The sequence below is a fragment of the Lycorma delicatula genome, chromosome 3 (assembly GCF_047948215.1).
Source record: "Lycorma delicatula isolate Av1 chromosome 3, ASM4794821v1, whole genome shotgun sequence".
NCBI lineage: Eukaryota > Metazoa > Arthropoda > Insecta > Hemiptera > Fulgoridae > Lycorma > Lycorma delicatula.
In genome coordinates, this window is record NC_134457.1 from 85,701,938 (window position 1) to 85,726,474 (window position 24,537).

Below are 24,537 nucleotides of genomic sequence, written 5' to 3' on the forward strand. Positions count from 1 at the left end.
TGGTTTGAGTTGTATTTTGCTCAGTATACTGTTCAAATCATTGGATTTGTTTTGACAAAGAAAGAAAAGAAAATAGACAAAGGAAAAAGAAGGATACCACTCGCTGGTGGTGAAAATTTAGCAAAATGAGTGTAAATGTACCAAAATGCTTAGAAATACCATATACATATAATTCATTTTTTTGTTACAGGATTTTTTTTTTATAAATGTAAAAAATAAAACTTCTTATTCTATTTTATTATTTTTAATTTGGATTTATAATGTTAAATAATAATTAAATAACTTTTTGTAGTGTTTATTTCACAACTACTGTAAAAAAATGTATATTTCATGTATGTAGTGTAATGTGGACAGTTCTTGAGCAACAAAGATGTCATTGTGAAGCAATTCATATACAGACATAGGTTTTTACATTTTTCAAAAGCATGCAGTTAAAATTATTAAGTGATTTTGTTTTTGATTATTTAGCTTATTTTAAAGCTGTTTTTTCTCCTGTAATTTATGCATGACTAGTGTTGCAATATGGACAGTTCTTGAGCAAAACTGATATCATCATTGAATCAATGATACCATAGAAGGTCAGGGGGTCTACATAAAGGGGTTTTTACATTCCTCAAGAGCATGCAGTTAAAATGAATAAATGATATAATATATAGAAATTATAAATAATATATTTTACATATTTATGTGACCTGTGTAAAGCATGAGTAGTTTTATAATTAAGATTTCATATATACGGTCCTATCTGTATAGTGGTGCTATAATATCTAGCATTTTTTTCATTCAAGAATTAACTAAATTTTCTATTTTATGTTATAGATTTATTGAAATAATTCTTTTGTACCTGTCTTCTTCTCTTGATCAATTCCAGTTTTGTCAGGTACCGTTTCTCAGGTTCTGAACTGACAACAATAGTTATAGTCTTGTTCTACCAACCTTTGAAATATTTGAATAATATAATATTTATTGCGTACAAAAATTTTGGTTAGCAACACTGTGAGGGAAAAGGGAATTTCCCACAGGAAAAGTGTAAATTCAAAAAGGCAGGTGTCACATGAATAAATTCAATCCTACTGGTTTCTCATCAAAGATGATGGTGCAGTAATGGAGAAGCTTAATTATTGCAGTCTTAATGGTGGGGTGGGGAGAAAACCAAGATGGTTGCTCACTAAAAAAAAAAAAAATCATCTATTGTTTGCATCAAAGAAAAGACTTACTGATGTACATTATTATTGTCTTAGTTAAAATAATTATTATTTGGAAAGTAGAATGTGTACTTATTATTCAGAAAAGTGCACAATTATTTAACCCTTAGCTCTCTTCTACCCAGCATTGCAGGCCAGGATGTTCTGAATTTATATAGTTAAAAATAGGTAATGTTTTATTATTGAGTGTTTATATATAATACAAAAAAAATCTGATATGGACACCACATGACTTCCTTGCCTATTAAATTACATACACTATTTTTTAAAATGAAAAGTACGTAAAATTTTATTTCATTAATATCTTTTGATATTTTTTATTTTTATTGAAAATTTTTTTACAATCAGAGGTTAATATAGGAGGATTTTATTTTAGAGTTTTTTTTTTATTTGATTATAGTTTTTTTTTTTTTTTTTTTTTTTTTTTGTTGGTGTTACTTTTATTTACAGTTTGCGTTTAATTTATTATTAACCTCTTTTTTTAAAAGTATTAATAAATCAATATATTTAAATTAAAAGAAAAAGTTAAAAAAAGGAGATGAAGTCTGATTCGAACCGATGTGCCTTCTCCTTGTAAGAAACAAATATTTATTAATTAAAATTTTATTTGGCTATAACTTTGGAAACCAGTGAAAATAAGTACCACTTATGATGATGTATTGTTGAAAAGCTCTCAATGAGGGCTTGTTATTGCAGTTAAGAAAAAGTAGGCTTTTTTGGGCACTTTTGGTTCAGTTGATTGCAATCTAAAGGAGAGGTGCAAAACTAGATGTTACAACAGTCCTAAATCCAAAATTTCAACATTCTACGGCTAATCGTTTTTGGGTTATGTGAAATACGTATGTACAGACATCACATTGAAACTATTCAAAATGGATTCAAGGATGGTCAAAATGTATATTTCCATTAAATCTGAAAACCAAAATTTTTTGTGATCACAATACTTCCTTTACTTCATACAAGGAAGAAAAAAGGGTTGATAATCCAGTCAGTCTGAGGAAAAATAATTTTTTAACTCTGGTAGGAAGTAAAAAAAAATAAATCAAGTTTAAACATATAAATATGTTAATTTTATTTAAAAAACCAAGTACATAAGTATAAAAAACATGTTATAAAAAAATAAATTAAATTCTACATAGCTTAAACTAAAAAAAAAAATTGGTAAAATTTGAAAATATAGAAAAGTCATTGCATTTAACATTTTTTTAGTGTGTGGTACCTCTTAAAGCAGACACTTGGAAGTAATCTGGGTTTTTTGGGCATGTTTCACAGTACAATCTTGTACATTTTCTCTATCCTTTGCCAGATCTGTTGCTGCAAATGTCACAGTCCTTGGAATTTCTGGCATCCAAAAATCCTGGCACATGAAATTTTCTCTTCAACCTTTCATCATCAGTATTTGAGGGCCTTCCTCACTTTCTTGAATTTCTGACATCATTAACCAATGCTGTTACTTTTTTACAGAACTTTCTTTGTCTCATCTCAGTTTGTCCATGTGATCTATTGGTGTTGTATAACTTAAGTCATTTACTATCGAAATTTCCAACAGCCAAAAAAATATTTTACGCTACCATTTAATGGATCTTCTAGTCATCGGGTACGACGCAATATGTTGGTCAACAAGATTCACTCCCCCATAAATTTATTATAGCAACATATTATTGATGGCTTGTTAATGATTTTTAACAGCCTAACATTTGTTGTGATACAAATAAACTCTTACATACAAACTCCAAAATATTTGAAAAAAATCTCTACTTTACAAACAGTTCCTTAAAAAATTTGATGTGGACACCACACTTGACTTCCTTGTACGCCTATTATACACATTTTTTTAAAATGAAAAGTACATAAAATTTTATTTCATTAGTAACTTCTGATATTTTTCTTTTTTTATTGTTATTATTGATCCAAATATTTCATTAATTAAAATTTTATTTGTCTATAACTCTGGAACCAATGAAAATAAGTACCACTTATGATGGTATATCGTTGAAAAGCTCTCAATGAGGGCTTGTTACTGTAATTAAGAAAAAGTCTAAAATCCAAAAATCTTTGGATTTTGGGTTTTTTGGACACTTTTGGTTCATTTGATTGCAATCAAAAGGAAAGGTGCATAATTAGATTTTACAATAGTCCTTAATCTAAAATTTCAACACCCTACGGCTAATTGTTTTTGAGTTATGCGAGATACATATATACGTACATACATCATGTCGAAACTAGGCAAAATGGATTCAGGGATTGTCAAAATGGATATTTCCATTAAATCTGAAAACTGAAATTTTCCGCGATTTCAATATTTCCTTTACTTCATACAAGGAAGTAAAAAAGGGTTGGTAATCCAATCAGTCTAAGAAAAATAATTTTCTGACTGGTTTAGGATTACAGGACATATTCAAGATAACAATAAATGCTTTTAATTCAGACAATGTAATAATATCTACCCATAAATTCCATGAAGAATTTTTTGCTAAGAGAGTAGAAATTCAATTTTCTTTCTTGCATATCTATTGGTTTCAGTAACAATCTCAAGCAATAGCTCGTCAGCAAAAAAAGAAAATAACTTGTTTCTAAATTTCTGTCAAATCTGGTGGAGGGAGGGTTAATACTACTTATGTTTCCAGTAATATGTCTAAATTTAGGAAAACTTACATCTTTGTTGTTTCACTGATGCCATCCTTTTACTAAAATTATATCTATATTACAAGTTTTTTACCTATATAACTAGAATACACTTTGCATCAGTACACTTGAATAGTAGACTAGTAACTGAAGGGAATTTGATTTGGTAGGAATACACATGCACACACACACAGACAGACAGAGAGCACGTGCGACAGAGATAGGGTGGAAAGGGGGGGAGTGATGAGAGGAGAGAGAGGCGGAGAGAGAAACACACACATCTATTAAAGAAATTCATAAGTTTCATCAGTCATAAGTTGAAAAATAGTTTTGTTAAATGAAACATAATTTCATTTACTATAAGGATTTACAAACACAATTAGTTGTAGTATACATTTAATTAAATAAAGAGAGCGTACCTGATCTTAATGCCTAAGTGAAAGAAAATAGTGACTCACACTAGATGTCATATATAATGTAAAAAAAATTATCATGGTAAGATAGTATATCAGATTTGTATCTGTATTAGTTCTAGATAAGCCTAACAAATCCCAGAATGTTATAAAAACATTAATAATTTAATATAAAATAAATAAATCTAGACCTCTGTGTCCTGAAGTGCAGACCAGGAGAGGATTCACTGTGGCCTGCAATGACTGACAGGACAGTTAATCAGGCAAGTGACTTTATCTTTAGTCAGAGCTGTCGGAGAAATGAGAGGATGCATTGCAGGTCTCAGATTAAAAAATTTTTACAATGGGCTAGTGATTAAGAATGTTCATGTATTTTCTTGAAACCATACATAAATTAAAGAAAAAAAAATCAGTTTTAAATTTAGATAAACATACAAAATCACTTATCATTTTAACTTCATGCTCTTGAGAAATGTAGAAAAAACCTATATCTGTGTATTATAAAATGGAAAACAGTTAAGAGGGATACATTTTTAAACAGCATCTTTATGTTTGCAGCAGAGTTCAAACTGTTACAAATAATTTAAGAAGTAACAATAAAATTACACTTTATAAAACATTTATCTCTATAAAATATTTTGGTTAAATTCTTTGAGTAGTCAATGTTTGTAAATCATCAACAGTAAAATATGTATATTTAGAAGAATTTGGTCTTACACCAAATGTAAAACCTGGTTTTTTTGGCGGTTTAATGTAATATCTATTAGCAGACGGATATGGTTTTTTAGGATCAGGTGGCCATACTCTTGAACCCATAGTGTAGCCTGGCATTTTTTTTTTTACAGCATTTAAACATCGATGACTGTCATATTTATTTGGGCCTGGTATACCTTCACTTTTCATTTCTTTAGCCTTTAAACCCCTGCAAAATTACAAAAAAAATATATTAGTTTACAAATAATATAATATCAGTACAACGCCAACTTAGGATGGAGGGGCAGTGTTTCTCAATCTTTCACTGGAAAGGGCTTCCAGGTTTAAATTCCAATCGGGCTTGGTATTTTTCATATGTAATATTAAATTTCTATAATATAAACCTGTGAACAATTTTTCAATTCTATAAATTAATTATATATAAAAAAACAGTTTGTAGCCAGTACCACTTCACTTAATGCCTAATTAATTATGTATTAAAGGGTTGGGTATAACCTTTTTTTAGTTTTTTCCTAGTTAAATATCTTCAAAGCTTAATTTTTTTAAATGTAGTATAGGCTTCAAAAATCCTGGGTTATAAGCTGATATTCTCTGAATGTCAAACTTTATTTCAAAGGGTGTTTTGGAATATTAAAGAGTAATTTACTTTATCATGAAATTTGTTTTATTTCGGGGCTGTGGTAGCTGAAAGCTAAAAAAAATTATTATAATTTTGCGAGAGTGTTTGTAATCATTATTAGTACCTGGCTTTGTTAACTGATGTTATTGTATTTTAATTTTACTTATTAGTTGAGTAAGAGACTTCGTACAGGTGAGACGTGTGTAAAATTGCTCCACGTTTTTTGGCCTTTTGATTGGGTTTTTCTGTGTATTTTTTTGGTACATGCATAGGCAATTATTGGTTAAAGTGTAGTGGATTGTTTTCAATGAATTAACGATTTTGGTTGACATATTTTTTATTAACCTTTTTTGGAGATAGTCCTTACTGTTGTTAGTAATAGGGACTATGGTCGTTTGTTTTCGAGCTGTACGAGTTTGAACAAGACTGTAAGTTGTTTACTACATAGTAATGTTAGTAGGACTGAAAATTTTCTGCAATTCATGGTAAGTGAAAATATTCTAAGTCAAACGCTGTCTTATAAGGGGAATTTTTTCTTAAAGAAGAAATTCTTCTTAACCCCGCCAAATCCTTTGGTATCTATACCTATCCTGATCTCCGGAAACCCCCAACCACGAGTCGACCATTATGGGGAAGAAAGACTCGATGCAAAAACGTATATCAGATCAACTGCTGGTGCCACCAACGAGGTCATGAGATTGATTGACAACGCTGCAAAGGGTACTTGGAGAATGTGCAGTATACCGATAGTCATTTCTTTAATATTTAATTTTGATTATATAGTGGAGTGTTGTATTTTTAACAATGGAGTGCTTTAAATCATATATTTCATGATCCTTTGATAATGTTAAAAATTGTCAGTATTGCGGTAAAATATCTGTTCATACAATAATGAGATGAGTTCTACATGATGCTCAAAAAAAATTATGCTGCTTTAAAATAAATTTACTTTATTACATTTAGAATTAGAGATGTTTTGTTTTATTACATTAAAGTATAAAGTCTAAAGTTTCGTTAATATACCTCTTAATGTAATTCAATATGAGCTCTGTTTACAATTCTGCAAACCTTAAACTACACCAAAACCTAAGTAGACCACCATAATAATCCACACTTTGGCAAATATATTTGCAGGAATCACTTTCATGGCTGCTGGTATGCTTTAGTGCCAGTGCTCAAGTAAGCTTCGTGGTGGCCAAACAATGGGAGCTATTCTGCCTATCCAGCCTTCTGGGACCCTGTTGTTGAGCATAGTCTGCATCATATAAAGGGGCTCAATCCTGTTGAAAAATTAGGTCTTCATATTTTCAATCTGCAAAAATAAAGTTCTCTAACATGTCCCAGTACACTGTATCTGTAATAGTCTGCTCATGGAAAAAATACTACCCAAAAATTTGATAATGGATGACTCACCTGACATTCACTTCTAGAAGTTGCAGATGAATTCCACCAATTTGCGTGATTTTCTGAGCTGCTTATTTGACAATTATGGCAATTCATGATTCCATGAACATGAAATCTTGCTTCATTAGAAAATAAAATGCACTGCCGGTAGTTTTCATCAGCAGTAATGAAATCTAACATGGTTATTAACAAATTGAACTGTTTGAGGTGATAATTTCATGGAGTATTTGAAGTTTATAAGGACAAAGTTTCAATTGCTTGACATCATGGACAGTGCTTTTAGGAATATTTAATTGGCAGCTAACACTACGTACTGAATGTTTTGGACTTTGTTAGAAAGAAAGTCACATTCTTTCTGTGTTTTTGGCACTTGTTTTAGGTAGCTGGTGAATGCCCTTTCAAAAACCTTTTGGTTCTCAAAAACTGATCACAAGATGTATGTAAAATTTTGTCATTCATTAAAGAATTTATATGATAGGCTAGAGTGTAATATTTTTGTTAAAAGTCATTAATTTTTTTCTGTGAACCAGTTCATGCACAGTGCTTTCTCTTATGGTCATAATACTAAAGCCTGAGCTGGTAACAGCTTGATCTGTGTAATAATCTAATATAAGACTTTTATCTGAGTGAGAATGTGTAAACTTAATTGTTGCTGCTTCAAGTTTATGTTGAAAAAACACTACTGAGTACTACAAAATAAAAACAATTTTTGTTCTTGAAACCCTGGGTTCTTTTTCAGACACCCAATTTACATAGAGTTAGTAAAATAAAAGACTTGTTCATTAATGGGAGATTAGTTAATGAGACAATTTTTGGTTTGATGTAATTTAAACAAAAATAACTATCATATATGTATAATAGTTCTTAAACATATATAAATATAATAAGTAATTTTCTCTCAAAATTTTGAGGGTTGTAGAATTGTTTAATGTTCAGTGATATTTTGTAATCAATGGTTGGTATTTTTGCCACTGATCAAATTTTGTGGCATCATATTCAGAATGTTGACTGCCAAAACTATGTTTTACAAGCATTAAGAATGTATGTTGTAATGAAAATTTTACTATATTCTAGATTAACTCTTTTGTCATAGAATGACACTTTTCTTGGTATCAGGTTTTATTTTGGGACAGTTAAAAGAGATTTGTAACAGAAGACTTGAAGATTGAAATAACTGTTCACTATAATGCCAAAGAACACTTCATTAGTGACAAGATGTGATAATTGAGTATACAACATTCATTTACATTCAAATGAGGAAGAATAATGAGATAATTAACAAAAAGGTAGTGTAAGAAGACCAGTATAACGAACCTGAGTAACAAATTCCTGCCAATTAAGAAGAAAGTAGTAGCAAATATAATAATGGGAGGAATCTAGAAAGGGGCTAAAAGAAATCCTTTTAGTATAGCTAACAGGTCCATTTAACAATTGTCCTTTGTAATACTGCCTGCTGACACATCTAAACAGATGTTCTCTGAGAATAGTTACCAGATCCAGGTTATTAATGCATGGGAAAGGGTTCAGTCAATCTTTCTCACACTCAACTGGAATCTGGTCCTGCAGGTCAAAAGGATAGGAGTATAATACTCCAGGGAAGATGAGTTAAAATCTGTCTTTGAGGAGAGTCTGCAAGAGTGTGCTACGATAGAGTTCTAAGGAAGGAGTTATTTATGCACATTTGAAGCAAGAGCATTCTGCAAGGAGGTCAGTGAAGGAGCGAATTTCTAGTGCGTACAAGTTCGATGCAATTAAGGTGATATCACAAGTAATTCCAGTACTTGAAAACAATAAGTGGTTTGGTGAATTACTGTTAGACAATTGGTGAAAAAGATATCTACTAAATTTCATCCATAAATTGTTCGGGTAGTTTTATTTGTAACAGGAAACATATTTGCAGTAAAAGAACTTTATACTTGTCATATCTATTGTTGTTAATACAAGGCTAGTTGTTAAAAGTGTTAAGATTAATGGTTATGCTAATATCTTGTCAATGAGACTGAATTCTGGTTTTCAATGTTTAACTACCTGTAAATAAATCCTGACAATTACCTTAACCTTGTGTTTTGTATGCAATCACTGCTTATTATTATTGACATTTATTATTATTATTAATATTGTTGTGGTTATGTTTACCATTATTATTATTATTTGTTTATTATTACTGATTTGTTTTATTTTATTTATGTTCTTAACATAAATCTCTCAGTATCCTGATCGACCTGCGACAGTAGTTTGATTTTTTAGCATATTGCAATATTTTAGGACATTAAAAATTGGTTTAAAATTTTTATTTTCCTGGCTGCAGAGCTACACAGCATACTATATATAATTGTGCTAATCAGATAAATTTTGTATGTAAGATTTTTGCAGAACTTGATTTTTCATTATCCCTTCCAACCAAAAAATATAATTTTACTATTGAAAAATTCTGTTAGGATATATACGTGTACATATGCAAGTAAGTTGCCCTATTTTTTGCTTGATTTCTTCAGACTAGGTGGCCCAATTTTTGGCATGATGATTTCTCTGTTGGGCATCATAGCATTTTTCAGTTTTTATATTCCAGATTAAAATATGGAATGATAAAAATTATCATCTAACTAATCATTTACATTTTCTTCTAACTACCCTTCTACTTTATCTTGTGATTTTTATAAAAATATATTAAAACTGATCATAAGTAAGAAACATATACAGCAGTCATTAAATTTTAATTTAAAAGATGACCTGAGAAACAAAATAAGTGTTCATTACTTGTAGTTAACAGCATCAGAAACAGATATTAAAGCTCGACTTCATTAATTATGCTTATAAAAAGCATTAACACTGCAAGAGTTAATTATAAAAAAAAGGTTAAAAAATGTCTAATTATTTTCTGGGATTTATAGTATTTACCTAATTATTTAAACTGGAATTAGAATCTATTTAAATAAATCATAACTAATTATTTTAAGTCTATATTCCTCTAGCTTTTCTAGGCTTGATGCAAGATATTTGGTGGTATATTTAAGTCAGATGCCAGCTACATCATGTGAATTAAAAATTTATCTTAAATTAATGTTATTCAAACCCTTCGTTTTACATTATTGTTTTTTTTTTTGTCTTCAGTCATTTGACTGGTTTGATGCAGCTCTCCAAGATTCCCTATCTAGTGCTAGTCGTTTATTTCAGTATACCCTCTACATCCTACATCCCCAACAATTTGTTTTACATACTCCAAACGTGGCCTGCCTACACAATTTTTCCCTTCTACCTGTCCTTCCAATATTAAAGTGACTATTCCAGGATGCCTTAGTATGTGGCCTATAAGTCTGTCTCTTCTTTTAACTATATTTTTCCAAATGCTTCTTTCTTCATCTATTTGCCGCAATACCTCTTCATTTGTCACTTTATCCACCCACCTGATTTTTAACATTCTCCTATAGCACCACATTTCAAAAGCTTCTAATCTTTTCTTCTCAGATACTCCGATTGTCCAAGTTTCACTTCCATATAAAGCTCCAAACATACACTTTCAAAAATCTTTTCCTGACATTTAAATTAATTTTTGATGTAAACAAATTATATTTCTTACTGAAGGCTCGTTTAGCTTGTGCTATTCGGCATTTTATATCGCTCCTGCTTCGTCCATCTTTAGTAATTCTACTTCCCAAATAACAAAATTCTTCTACCTCCATAATCTTTTCTCCTCCTATTTTCACATTCAGTGGTCCATCTTTGTTATTTCTACTATATTTCATTACTTTTGTTTTGTTCTTGTTTATTTTCATGCGATAGTTCTTGCGTAGGACTTCATCTATGCCGTTCATTGTTTCTTCTAAATCCTTTTTACTGTCGGCTAGAATTACTGTATCATCAGCAAATCATAGCATCTTTATCTTTTCACCTTGTACTGTTACTCCGAATCTAAATTGTTCTTTAACATCATTAACTGCTAGTTCCATGTAAAGATTAAAAAGTAACGGAGATAAGGAACATCCTTGTCGGACTCCCTTTCTTATTACGGCTTCTTTCTTATGTTCTTCAATTGTTACTGTTGCTGTTTGGTTCCTGTACATGATAGCAATTGTTCTTCTATCTCTGTATTTGAACCCTAATTTTTTTAAAATGCTAAGCATTTTATTCCAGTCAACGTTATCGAATGCCTTTTCTAGGTCTATAAACGCCAAGTATGTTGGTTTGTTTTTCTTTAATCTTCCTTCTACTATTAATCTGAGGCCTAAAATTGCTTCCCTTGTCCCTATACTTTTCCTGAAACCAAATTGGTCTTCTCCTAACACTTCTTCCACTCTCCTCTCAATTCTTCTGTATAGAATTCTAGTTAAGATTTTTGATGCATGACTAGTTAAACTAATTGTTCTGTATTCTTCACATTTATCTGCCCCTGCTTTCTTTGGTATCATGACTATAACACGTCAGTCTGACGGAAATTCCCCTTTTTCATAAATATTACACACCAGTTTGTATAATCTATCAATCGCTTCCTCATCTGCACTGCACAGAAATTCTACAGGTATTCCGTCTATTCCAGGAGCCTTTCTGCCATTTAAATCTTTTAATGCTCTCTTAAATTCAGATCTCAGTATTGTTTCTCCCATTTCATCCTCCTCAACTTCCTCTATAACACCATTTTCTAATTCATTTCCTCCGTATAACTCTTCAATATATTCCACCCATCTATCGACTTTACCTTTCGTATTATATATTGGTGTACCATCTTTGTTTAACACATTATTAGATTTTAATTTATGTACCCCAAAATTTTCCTTAACTTTCCTGTATGCTCCGTCTATTTTACCAATGTTCATTTCTCTTTCCACTTCTGAACACTTTTCTTTAATCCACTCTTCTTTCGCCAGTTTGCACTTCCTATTTATAGCATTTCTTAATTGCCGATAGTTCCTTTTACTTTCTTCATCATTAACATTCTTATATTTTCTACGTTCATCCATCAGCTGCAATATATCGTCTGAAACCCAAGGTTTTCTACCAGTTCTCTTTATTCCGCCTAAGTTTGCTTCTGCTGATTTAAGAATTTCCTTTTTAACATTCTCCCATTCTTCTTCTACATTTTCTACCTTATCTTTTTTACTTAGACCTCTTGCGATGTCCTCCTCAAAAATCTTCTTTACCTCCTCTTCCTCAAGCTTCTCTAAATTCCACCGATTCATCTGACAACTTTTCTTCAGGTTTTTAAACCCCAATCTACATTTCATTATCACCAAATTATGGTCGCTATCAATGTCTGCTCCAGGGTAAGTTTTGCAGTCAACGAGTTGATTTCTAAATCTTTGCTTAACCATGATATAATCTATCTGATACCTTGCAGTATCGCCTGGCTTTTTCCAAGTGTATATTCTTCTATTATGATTTTTAAATTGGGTGTTGGCAATTACTAAATTATACTTCGTGCAAAACTCTATAAGTCGGTCCCCTCTTTCATTCCTTTTGCCCAGCCCGTATTCACCCACTATATTTCCTTCCTTGCCTTTTCCAATGCTTGCATTCCAATCTCAAACTAGTATTAAATTTTCATCTCCTTTTACGTGTTTAATTGCTTCATCAATCTCTTCGTATACACATTCTACCTCATCATCATCATGGGCGCTTGTAGGCATATAAACGTTAACAATCGTTGTCGGTTTAGGTTTTGATTTTATCCTTATTACAATGATTCTATCGCTATGCGTTTTGAAATACTCCACTCTCCTCCCTATCTTCTTGTTCATCACGAAACCTACTCCTGCCTGCCCATTATTTGACGCTGAGTTAATTACTCTAAAATCACCTGACCAAAAGTCGCCTTCCTCTTCCCACCGAACCTCACTAATTCCTACTATATCCACATTCACCCTATCCATTTCCCTTTTTAAATTTTCTAGCCTACCAACCTTTTTTAAGCTTCTAACATTCCACGCTCCGAGTCGTAGAATGTTATTTTTTAATTTTCTGGTGACCCCCTCCTTAGTAGTCCCCACCCGGAGATCCGAACGGGGGACTATTTTACCTCCGGAATATTTTACCAAGGAAGGCGCCTCCATTATTGCTATGTGAAAATGCAGAGAGCCACATTTTCTTGGAAAAAAAGCAGCTGTAGTTTTCCATTGCTTTCAGCTGCGCAGTACTCAGAGGACTGAGTGATGTTGATACGGCCGTTTAAGTCATTGTGACTCACGCCCCTAACAACTACTGAAAGAGCTGCTGCCCTCTTTCAGGAATCATTCCTTAGTCTGGCTCTCAACTGATACCTCTCCGATATGTTTGCACCTTCGGTCCAGCTACTCTGTATCCCTGAGCACTCAAGCCCCCTCACCAACGGCAAGGTCTCATGATTCATAGAGGAGGTGTGAGACATGTATGAGTGAGACACGCTTTTTCCTAAATTGAATTAATTAATAATGTAAATTTGCCTTACATTATTTGCTCTTAAATTAATTCAATTTAGGAAAAAGCGTGTCTCACTCATATGTTAGGTGAATAGACAGTTTGAATAACAATTTTGATGATTACCATTCTAATATGACTAATTTTATACAGGATAAGCTAGTATAGCTTATAGGGGGTTTATGGACATTACTAACACCTTGCTAATTACATTTACCAAAAACTAAAATAATAATAAATTTATTAAAGAACAACAGTTTAAGTAATCTGGTTAAATATTATTTGACTGGATTAATCACTTTATTAAATACTTAATTGAATAAATGACTAATATTTAATATATAAAAAGTATATTTTATTCAGCCTGTTCTTAGTTGTGAAAAAGTCCATGACATCCTCAAAATAAAGACTTCTTTATCTGGTCCAATCCAGTGGCCTTAATTAAAAATCCTTCAGTCATTTTTAAACATTAGCTTGATCTCATCAATCTGTCTGTATGTGCTCTTCCTACATACCACATTTACTGTACTCTGATGTTTATATTACTTCCTGTTGCTGTTGCTTGTCCTTGCTATCCATTTTCTTTCTCTTATTTCTGATTTTTTTCTAAGATAATTGTGGGACTCACCTAAATCCTTGTTCTGATTTTTTATAAACTTGTAATATTATCCATTACTGATCTATTACATTTTATACTATATTGAAATTTCACAGTAATGTAAAACTTCTTTAATTTATACTGTTTTCTTGCAACATTATTTTTGTTAAAATGTTTGCAGAGTACGCCTAAATAATTTTAAATACATTATTCAATAACTCAAATTTTCATGTAAGTTCCACTTTTTTCTTTTTCTTTTAAAAATACATATAGATTTATGTATAGTTTTTGTTTAAAATCGTGTAAATCATATATAATGATTATTGTTTTAATTTATCACACACAGTTCAATATTCAAAAATAAAAAGGCTTAATTACTGTGATAAGTAAATCCTATACAGTACATACAGTTGTAACTTTAATTGAAATTTAGACTCATCCTTTTTTTTCTGTTTAACTTTCGGTAATTACCTTTCAGATAATACTTCAGAGGATGAATGAGGATGATGTGTAAGAGTGTAAATGAAGTGTAGTCTTGTACAGACTCAGTTTGACCATTCCTGAGATGTGTGGTTAATTGAAACCCAACCACCAAAGAACACCGGTATCCACGGTTTAGTATTCAAATCCATGTAAAAATAACTGACTTTACTAGGACTTGAACACTGGAACTCTCGATTTCCAAATTAGCTGATTTGGGAAGACGCATTCACTACTAGACCAAACCGGTGGGTTGAAATTTAGACTCATATACACAGCTAACACCACAAAGATTACAGCATTGCCTTTTTTAAGTATACAGTTTTTTAAAAGATTCTTCTGCTTGAGATAATAACATCTATTTCCTTAGTTTATTTGCAATTTATTTCTCTGTTTATATCTTTTTTCTAAAATCAGAGTAAAGAATGCACATTATGATGTGCATTCTTTACTATGGTAAAAACCATAGTAAACCACAGTTTTAAACCATAGTAAACCACAGTTTTAAACCATAGTAAACCACAGTTTTAAACCATAGTTTTTACTATGGTAAAAACTTAATTCCGAACTGCCTTGTACTATTCTCTTTCATTTTCTTTCTTTCTCTTTTATACTTAATCATTTATGTATATAATTTTTCCTGCATTTCCTAACCAGTATCCTTTTCAATTCTCCCAAGTTTGCTTTTTATTTTTCCCTATCTCATTGTTGTTGTTTGCTCTTAATACTATTTGGTAATCCACACAGGCCAAACATATTTAGTTCACACTTTCTTTAGTCTATTAACTACACTGTACTTTTGATTAGAATTTTTCCAGGATAAAATTAGCAGAAATAACTTAAAATTTACTAACATAAAGTACCGGTACTTCAAACATTTAACTGAAAGACAAATACACAAGAGTTAAAAGTACACAGCTTTATAAAGTATCATCATTACTTTAAACTGTTTGAATGGTTATGAACTACTGTTAACATTATTTTTAAGTGCTTATAGTTATGTAGCCCAATTAGAGTTTACAGACTGTTACAAAGCAATTTATCTCAAAACAAGATAATGTACTTACATAGAGAATGCTCCGATAGTTGGTTTATTGGGAACTTTTGGTCCCAGTACTGGAGGTAAAGTATAAATATTTGGTCCAGGTGAATGTCTATGAAGATTTTCCTTAGTACGATGGCCTATAGTATACTTTGGTGGGTTTTCTTTCCTTACACCAACTGGTGCATAAACAATTGGTCCAGGTGATCTAGACTTGGTGACTGGAGCTGGGAAAAATAAATTAAATATGTATTTAATGTTAATGTAATACATATAACTACACATATCTTTTGTTAACATTACTAGTTATCATACTTGCTTGTTCTTAGATGAAAAAAAAAAAATCACTTCAATCTACACGTATCAGCAAAGTGACTGAAGATAGTTGTTTTTCAGTTTATTTCAAAAATTTACTTTTTTTAATGCATTTTATACTGTTGACTTTGAAACTACAATTAATTATTGGTAAGTTTCTTCTATTTATAATAAACTGTCTAGACATTACCAAGATTACTAATTTCTAGACTGATGTAAACAGATACATTATACTGAATTGCACTGTCCATCAATCAATTCAGCTGTACTGCCTACAGAATGAAAAGTAGATGATTAATCTTTGCAGTCACCTAATGACCCACAGTGTTACCAATCTGTATCTTACATCATGAAAATGGACTTTGTAGCGAAATTATATTTTAATTCAAAGACTGAACAATATACATCAACCCATTCTTGATTTAAATTAACAATTTTCCTGTTAATGTATGTAAATATAATACTTTAACACTTCAATTATTAAAATTTGTTATTTGTTTTAAAAAAAACCTGGGATATGGGTTGTGCTTCAACTGGCCAAAAACTAATTTGTTTTATTGCTAAACAAGCCTGATGCAAAACAGGAAAGGTAAATTTAAGTATAACTTAAGAGAGGAGAATTACTGCGTCCCGTTTCTATTAATTAAAATATACAATTAAACAAAACAAACATTTTCTTGTGTAATAATGGAGGTAATTATGTGTCTGATATGGTTATTCCAGCTGAATTATTAGCTTTGAGCAGCTTGTTGCAGATCTATTTATTAAACATATCAGGAAATATTATATCTCCTTTGTAATTTTGATTGCTAAGAGAAATGTGATTGTTAGAAGTTCAGAATCAACCTGAATGGTTAGTTAATATACATGGAGTGATTACTATTTTGCATCGTAAAAATTTGTCAGTCGCTTAATATATGGTAGAAAATCTGATCTGGACAACACATGACTTCCTTGTACACCTATTAAATTACATCTACACATTCTTTTAAAATTAAAAGTACATAAAATTTTATTTCATTAATAACTTCTGATATTCTTTCATACTTTTTATTTTTATGGTTATTATTTAATTATTATTTATAGTAATTTTTTTTACAATCTGAGGTTAATAATTATTAATAAAACAATATATTTAAAAAAAAAAGATAAAAAAGGAGATGAAGTCTGATGTGCCTTCTCCTTGTAAGTCCAAATATTTTATTAAAATTTTATTTGTCTATAACTCTGCAACCAATGAAAATAAGTACCACTTTTGTTGATGTATCGTTGAAAAGCTTTTAATGAGGGCTTGTTACTACAGTTCAAGAAAAAGTTCAAAATCCAAAGTTTTTTGGATTTTTTGAACACTTTTGGTTCATTCGATTGCAATCAAAAGGGAAGGTGCACAACTGGATGTTACAATAGTCCTAAATCCAAAATTTCAACATCCTACAGCTAATCGTTTTTGAGTTATGCGAGATACATACACACATGCATACATCACGCCGAAACTAGGCAAAATGGATTCAGGGATGGTCAAAATGGATATTCCCGTTAAATCTGAAAACCTAAATTTTCCATGATCACAATACTTTCTTTACTTCGTACAAGGAAGTAAAAATTAAATTAGGTTTAATAATTAGTCATGAAAATACCATTAATACCCATTTGCAACATTTTAGTGATGCTGTGTTTCTATAGTTATTCTTGAGAAGTGGCATCTGTTGATAGGAAGAAGATCTTCAGATAGTTTACCTAGCTACAAAAGTAGTGAAATACCTTACCTGAAATTGAATCCTGGAACTTCAATTTAGCATTTTTTAATGTTGCTGAGTTATCACCAAGGAAGTTGCGTAATTTTTATCATGGAAATAGAACATTTTTTATTGGTATAAAAAAATTGTTTTCAATAGTAAAACTGGAATTGCACATAATCTAACAACACAGAAAATAAGTTAAGAACAATTTTCTAATGCAGTAATAAGTATTATATATACGAAGTGCGACAATAAAGTAATGAGACTGATGTGAAAAAAATATTGCTTACCGTTTTAGTGTTGTCTCCTTCAAAGTAGTTCCCCTCTGATTTCACACACTTATTCCAGCGCTTCTGCCACTGATGGCAACATTTCTAGAACCAATCTTCGGTAATATCCTCCAAGACCCTCGTCACAGCCTTTTGTACACCTTAAGTTGTTTGAAAATGGTGTCCCTTGACCGCCATTTTGACTCTTGGAAATAGAAAAAAGTCGCACGGAGCGATATCTGGTGAATAAGGTGGCTGTGGTAGTACTGAAATTGCTTTGAGGTTAAAAATTGCTGTACTGACCACTGAAATATAGAAATACTGGAATGGGCACTGCCTATGTCCAACGTGAGCGGAAAACGAACGTGAGACAGATTGATTTAGAGGTATAGTTTTCACTGTCGCACAGTGCAGCGCATGCGCATTGTACCTAACGTACCGTCCCTTCAGAAAGTGATTCCATTAACTTAATTGTAGTTGTATTAAGTGATAAAATCTCATAATTCTATTTAATTAATAGAAAAATTTCATTGCTTATGAATATTAAATAAATGTTGAGTTAATCATTGTATCATATAAATGTTTTTATAAAAACTTTCTACAATAACTTGAATTATGAAAGATAACTTGTGATTTGTGATTAGAATGTTGGTCACATACTTTTTGAACGGACTGTAGACAAAGAGAGGTATACCTCTAAATCAGCTATCTTTGTTGGCACGGATTTCTAACGCTAGTGCCCATTCCAGTATTTCTATATTTCAGTGGTACTGACAGAGCAGTATGGGATGGCGCATTATCGTGATGCAGAATCCAATTATCAGCAATGTTGGCACGGACACGAAGAACTCGTTTACGAAGTCTTTCTAAAATTTCTTTGTAGATTTATTGGTTAACTATTTGTCCAGGAAGCACCCACTCTTTATGAACAATTCCCTTGGAATCGAAGAAGCACACAAGCATGCATTTCACTTTTGACTTTTTGATATGCGAGCTTTTATTGGTCTGGGAGATCTCTTTGAGCACCATTGCGAACTTTGGGCGTTTTGTCTCTGGATCGTATTGAAAAAACCAACCTTCATCACCAGTGATAACACGGCTCAACAAATCTGGATTGATTTCCGTTTGCTCTAACAGATCGGCTTCCACATTTTCCCGTGTTTCTCGCTGTTGTGTGAGATTTTTGGGGACCATTTTTGCACAAATCTTTCTCATACCAAGATCTTCAGTTAATATTAGACGAACCGTTTCTCGATCGATGTTGAGCTCTTCTGCAATCATTTTCACGGATAATCTTCGATCAGATCGTACGATTTCACGCACCCTGGTCAAGCTGACATCTGTCCGTGAGGTTGATGGTTGTCCACTGCGGTCTTCATCTTCAACATTCGTTCTGCCTTCACTAAAAATTTTATGCCACCGAAAAACTTGAGCTCTTGACATAACCTCCTCTCCAAAAGCCTTCTGAAGCTTACCATAAGTTGTCGTCGCGTTTTCACCCAATTTAACGCAAAAAGAAATGGCATACCGTTCCGCAGTATTTTGCGGTTTCTTTTCTGTGACGAGAGACACAAACACTTGTTCACTTATTACAGCACTACTCACGACTGAGCAGTTGCATCAATGTGCCTTGGACTAGAAATAGCTTATAGACCAAGGTCAAAGATGGTGTGCCTACGCAAGCTGCAGGGTTGCCACATCTTGCAAAGAAAAATCAGCCTCATTACTTTATTGTCGCACCTCATATATATATATAAATTTAGAAGATTAGACAAAAGACTTTCTACATAATTTAGTAAGAGTGATACTGATTATTCTTAAGGCTAGGAAAGCAGAGAATTTTCTAATTAGTTTACCAAATTATTCCAATTTAATGGTTAGAAGTACAATTTGCCGGTATTTTTGGAATGGTACACATCTATAGGTCTTCTACAGGTCATGGTATCTTAAGTACATTTTTTAAATTTTACTTGACTTTTAGTAAAACAACTGGGTAGTATTGCGGATTTGTATTTTAATGGTAATTCTGATGCCTCAAGCAATTAATCCACTATAAAAGTCCTAATCTCAATGAAATCTATAAAATTTATTAGAAATTAAGTTATAAATAAAACTAAACTTTTACTCACAATATTCTTTATGATATATAGAGAATGTATATGCTGGACTCTTTGAAGGCCCATATCTTGTTTTTGTACTAAGGTCATATAATCCAGGACCGAGACCAGTTTTATCAGGTGCTAATTTACTTCTGATAGTATATGCTGGATTTCTAGTTTTGGTTGTATCATGAGCTTGGTATCCAACAAGTGTTGGCAGCTTATAAACATTTGGTGCAGGACCTATTAAAGACAAGATGAAAGAATTGATAGATATTGAAGTAAATAAAAATCTGATAAGTACTTAAAAAATCAGTTTAACAAAAGGAATAAATATGAGTAAAATATTAAACTTTTTACACTCATAGCTTATTTTATGCAGTAGATCTGAATTAAATCTAATTGAAGATTAAGTTATTTTGTTATTACTTCTTGTATTTTTGTATCTGTTTCTTTATTTTTATAAATATGACCTGAGTTCAATGTAAAGTGCATTCACATTTTTTGAAGCAACTACTTTCTTATAGGGATTTAACTATCTGCAGCCTTTTCCAAGGGAAATATTTTGAATCCATAAATTGCAAAAAAAACCCACAAATACTAATATATCTACAGAGTACTAACCCTTCTATTTTCCCCATAAAAAATTGAAAAGTCCTGAAATTAGTGTTGAATAAGTACTAAATTAATTGTATGTCATATTTAATAAATTTGTATTTATTTAAGTTGGCAATACTATGAAAGAGGTGAAAATGATTAATTTTAGTCTTAATAAAACAGAACAATGATACATATTACTACTGCAGCTGAGTAATATTGTATTAATTTTTATTACTAATTATTATATAAATTAAGTTCCTACAATATTATTGTAACATTATAACATGGTAACAGAGCATGGTTATATTAATAAAAAGGGTGAAAATAAACATTAAGTGGGAATTAAAAATGAAAAGAACTTGTATAAGAAGAAAAAGTCTATCTTTGTTTTATTAAATGCTAAGAAAAATGGTATAAATGAAAATAATACTGTTTTTTGATGGGACTGAGTATTCAAATTAGAAAAAAGGATTCTCAAATTTCTTTAGTTCAAAAATTGTAAAGATGTTGCTGCAAGAGCAAAAGGAGATGAGGCTAATGTTTGCAAAGCAGCTGAATTATATGCAAAGCTATAAATTATATTTATGTTGCCATTTTGAATAAACAACTGGAATATATCAGAGAACTTGATTCAACATATAAAATTATGAAAACACTTAATGAAATATATTTTTTTATAAATAATTTGTAGAAATAATCTTGAAAGTCTGTTTGTTTTCTCCAACCAGTTTTCCAGCTCCTACCAAGTCTGCGTGTGTGTATATACACAAATACAATTGCTGCTACCAGCTTGCTATACTTTCAGAACTCTCAACTTCAAAAATCAGCTGATTTTGAGATGATGAGTTTAACCATTAGACTAAAGTTGCTGGTTAATATTGAAGGTATCGAAATGAAAAAATTCTTCATAAGTGACATTATTTTTAGTTGAATTCAAGAAAGCAATTAATGAGCTCAAAGTGGCTGTTGCAAAAATCACGCTTTTGTCCCTTTTCAGCTTACTCTGTAAAAGCGTATTTTCCCTTTACTTTTCGGTCACTTACAACAAAATGTAACCAGTACGTTCTTTGAAGGGGAACAATTAATAAGGCACTTAACGTGTTAACAACATTTTTGTTTTTTGAAAATGGATCCACGTTGTACTGGAAAGCACAAACAAACGACTGAGCTCACATTAAAGAAACACGCACCTTTGGCCGGCTGTGTGTGGATTTTTAACCGCGTGAAAAGAAGCTGTGTTTACAGCATGAAAAAAACGCTCGTCTGGCCATAGCCTTACTAATCTAATTATCTTAAAGTATAATTTGTTTTTCTAATCGTCAATGGATACCAATTTAAAATTAGAACCTGCACATGAAATAGGTAGTAGAGTAAAATACATACATTTATAGATGCACTTATGTACATAAGTAAAGGAACGAGACCGAAATTGCTTTTGGTAAGAGTTATTTAAGCATATTTCAAAGATGCTACGATGAAACTCAATTTAAATACGCTCTTAGAATTTTAAAATACTGTATTTTTATTTCATTAAAGATTTAAAACTAACTTTCAAAGTGTTAAATTAAGATTATGAATTGTTTAGTTGATGCTGTTAAATTAAGATTATTCATTGTTAAGTTGATGCTGATGGGCAGATGATATTACGGATATGAAATCGTCATCAGGGTACGTAATAAGATTATTCAATAATGGTAATATTGGTAATCTTGCTAGTTAAATCATCAACGTTCGCCGAGTACGTAGAGTTAACCGAGACAGTGCCAGATGTTAACTTTGTACGTGGTATACTGAAAGAAATTAATAAAGCTGTTAAAATGTAGGAGGGTAACTCCGGAGCGTTAATTTTAGTGAAATACGATAAATTTAACTTAAAAAAATCTAAGCATACTAAAGTGTAGTATCATTCTGTAAATGAAAATTATAATAAAGATAATTAATATAAAGTCGGAAAATAATTCAGATGTACTACATTGTTGTGTAAAACAAAGTTTGTAAAATTTAGAGAAATGTTGAAATTATAAAGAAAAGAAAATACAAATTTAAGGAGGTGCGTTGAATATATAATAAATTAATCATATGTAACATTTAATAAATTTGTATTAAGTTGGCAACGGTATGCAACAGTGAGAAAAAAATAATTTGTATTGATAAAATAGTCGAATGGTGCAAGCTGAATAACTATTACGTTTCAACAGAATAACTATTGTATTTTATGTTACTAATTATTAAATAAATTTGAGTTTATACAATCTTATTCTTAATTAGTGTAACAGTTTAACCAAACAAAATTTTTACAGGCCGTTTTGTGTATTTTGAAAACGTGTGATAAAAATATTTTAAACAATAATTTACATACCTCCTTTGACAACCATAATGCTGTCAGCAATATGGTTGTCGAATGTTGAATAAAATGTAATATAGAGGGAAATTAAATTTAATATCAATTTAATTTTTTAACTTCATATGTCTAATTTATTTTGAATATAACTTATAAATCAACCGAATTTAACGATTTTCTTTTAATATTTATAAACAAAGTAAATATAATAATACATCAAAACCAACATTTTTAACAAATTTATATAGTTTTTAAATAATCCATGGTAACAAAATACATTTATAAATTTGTATAATTTTTCTATGGAAAAGTACTTGTGTAAAATAAAATTCTTTCAGTTTTATTTTATTCGTCAAGCATTACTATTTACCATAATTTAACAACATAGATTAAGACAATCTCAGTTTTCAGTTTATGGTAATAATAAACATTGTGCCCTGACAAAATGTCAAATTGTATGGATGTTGGCTTAACTTCTTCCTAAACCTATTTAAATCAAAGAAATTTATTTTTTCTATTCCCATTTAAATTAAAGAAATTTCCTTAAACACTGTCTAAAATATTTTTAAGAAATGATTAGATTTTGCTACTGTTAATTTAAAAAAAAAGAAGATATATATATATATCAATAAAAGGTATATTTTTAAAAATAAGACTTCCAGAACAGAAATATTTTTACAATTTTTACATAACTATTCCTGCTGAAGACTTGGTTCTGTGTTGATCCTGAGACTTATGCCAGTAGCTTAATTACTGACAGGTAATTCTAACTGGCATAGGGTTTCCCAACTCTGTGCCTTGTGATAACTGGCAAAAGGTTGAAAGTAACAAAGTAGACTAAGAAGAACTTAGCACTTAAGCAACTGCTCCCTTTGCTAGAGGTAACTGCAGAGTAGGATCTGTTCCTATATTAAGAGAGGCTGCAGTTAGTGATTCTCCAAACATTACATAATAAAGAACAATATTTTGATTCCCTTCCATTATTACTTATGCCACTATATCAAAGTTAATATATAAAAATAAACCATCAGAAAGATATAAAGCAAGATAAAAAGCTTCCTTCTCCTGTGAACACACATACATCTGCCCATGTATTCTGATAATATACGGAATCTTTTATAACTAAGATTTCATAAAAGTTAAATCAAAGTAACATATATTTTATTACTGAGGTTCACCAGTGATCCTCATGGCATTGTGGTAATAATGTACTGTGGCATTACTTTTGTACAGTTTGGATCATTGGTGATCCTCAACTTAATTTCAGTCATTTTGGTGTTTTTTTCAAAATCTTCTCTATGACCATGGTAAGTAGCACCTAATAAACAGTATCTTAAGGTATTTTTATGCTGCTCCTAGATAACATCTTATACTTTGTGCAAACCAATTTGACACTTGAAAATCTCACATTAGTTAAAAAGCATATGTTAACGGAAATATTAAAGTTCAAAGATTGCACTAGAAAGATAAGAGATTTGTTAAGGAATTGTACCTAAATCAGAAAGCAGTTTTATGAAAATAAAATACATAAAAAACTGCTTTAAACTTGGGAGTAAGGTAAGCACAACAGAAGGTAAGAATTCAACATTATGTAATCTCAAATGATTGAACATATGATTTCAAAATTAGAAATTAGAAGACATATGTCAGAGTATGTGATAATGAATTTTAGAAAAAAAATGAAAGT

General features: G+C 31.0%; 1 protein-coding gene across 1 annotated transcript; it reads right to left on the minus strand.

Moving 5' to 3' along the window:
• Positions 1–4,755: 4,755 nt before the first annotated feature.
• Positions 4,756–22,884, minus strand: LOC142321161 (protein CIMAP1D-like). The gene is made up of 4 exons (XM_075359155.1): positions 22,869–22,884; positions 19,940–20,152; positions 15,513–15,714; positions 4,756–5,165 (listed from the first exon to the last, which is right to left on the minus strand). The coding sequence occupies exons 1-4, from the start codon at positions 22,882–22,884 to the stop codon at positions 4,886–4,888; spliced, it is 711 nt and encodes a 236-aa protein (XP_075215270.1). The 3' UTR covers positions 4,756–4,885.
• Positions 22,885–24,537: the final 1,653 nt, after the last annotated feature.

Bases quoted from the DNA above. Each gene is read 5' to 3' on its own strand.
- LOC142321161 (XM_075359155.1), bottom strand. The intron at 15,715-19,939 runs GTGAGTAAAAGT...TATTTTTCCCAG, and splicing joins TATATATCATAAAGAATATT to CTCCAGTCACCAAGTCTAGA. The intron at 5,166-15,512 runs GTAAGTACATTA...GTAATTTTGCAG, and splicing joins ACTATCGGAGCATTCTCTAT to GGGTTTAAAGGCTAAAGAAA.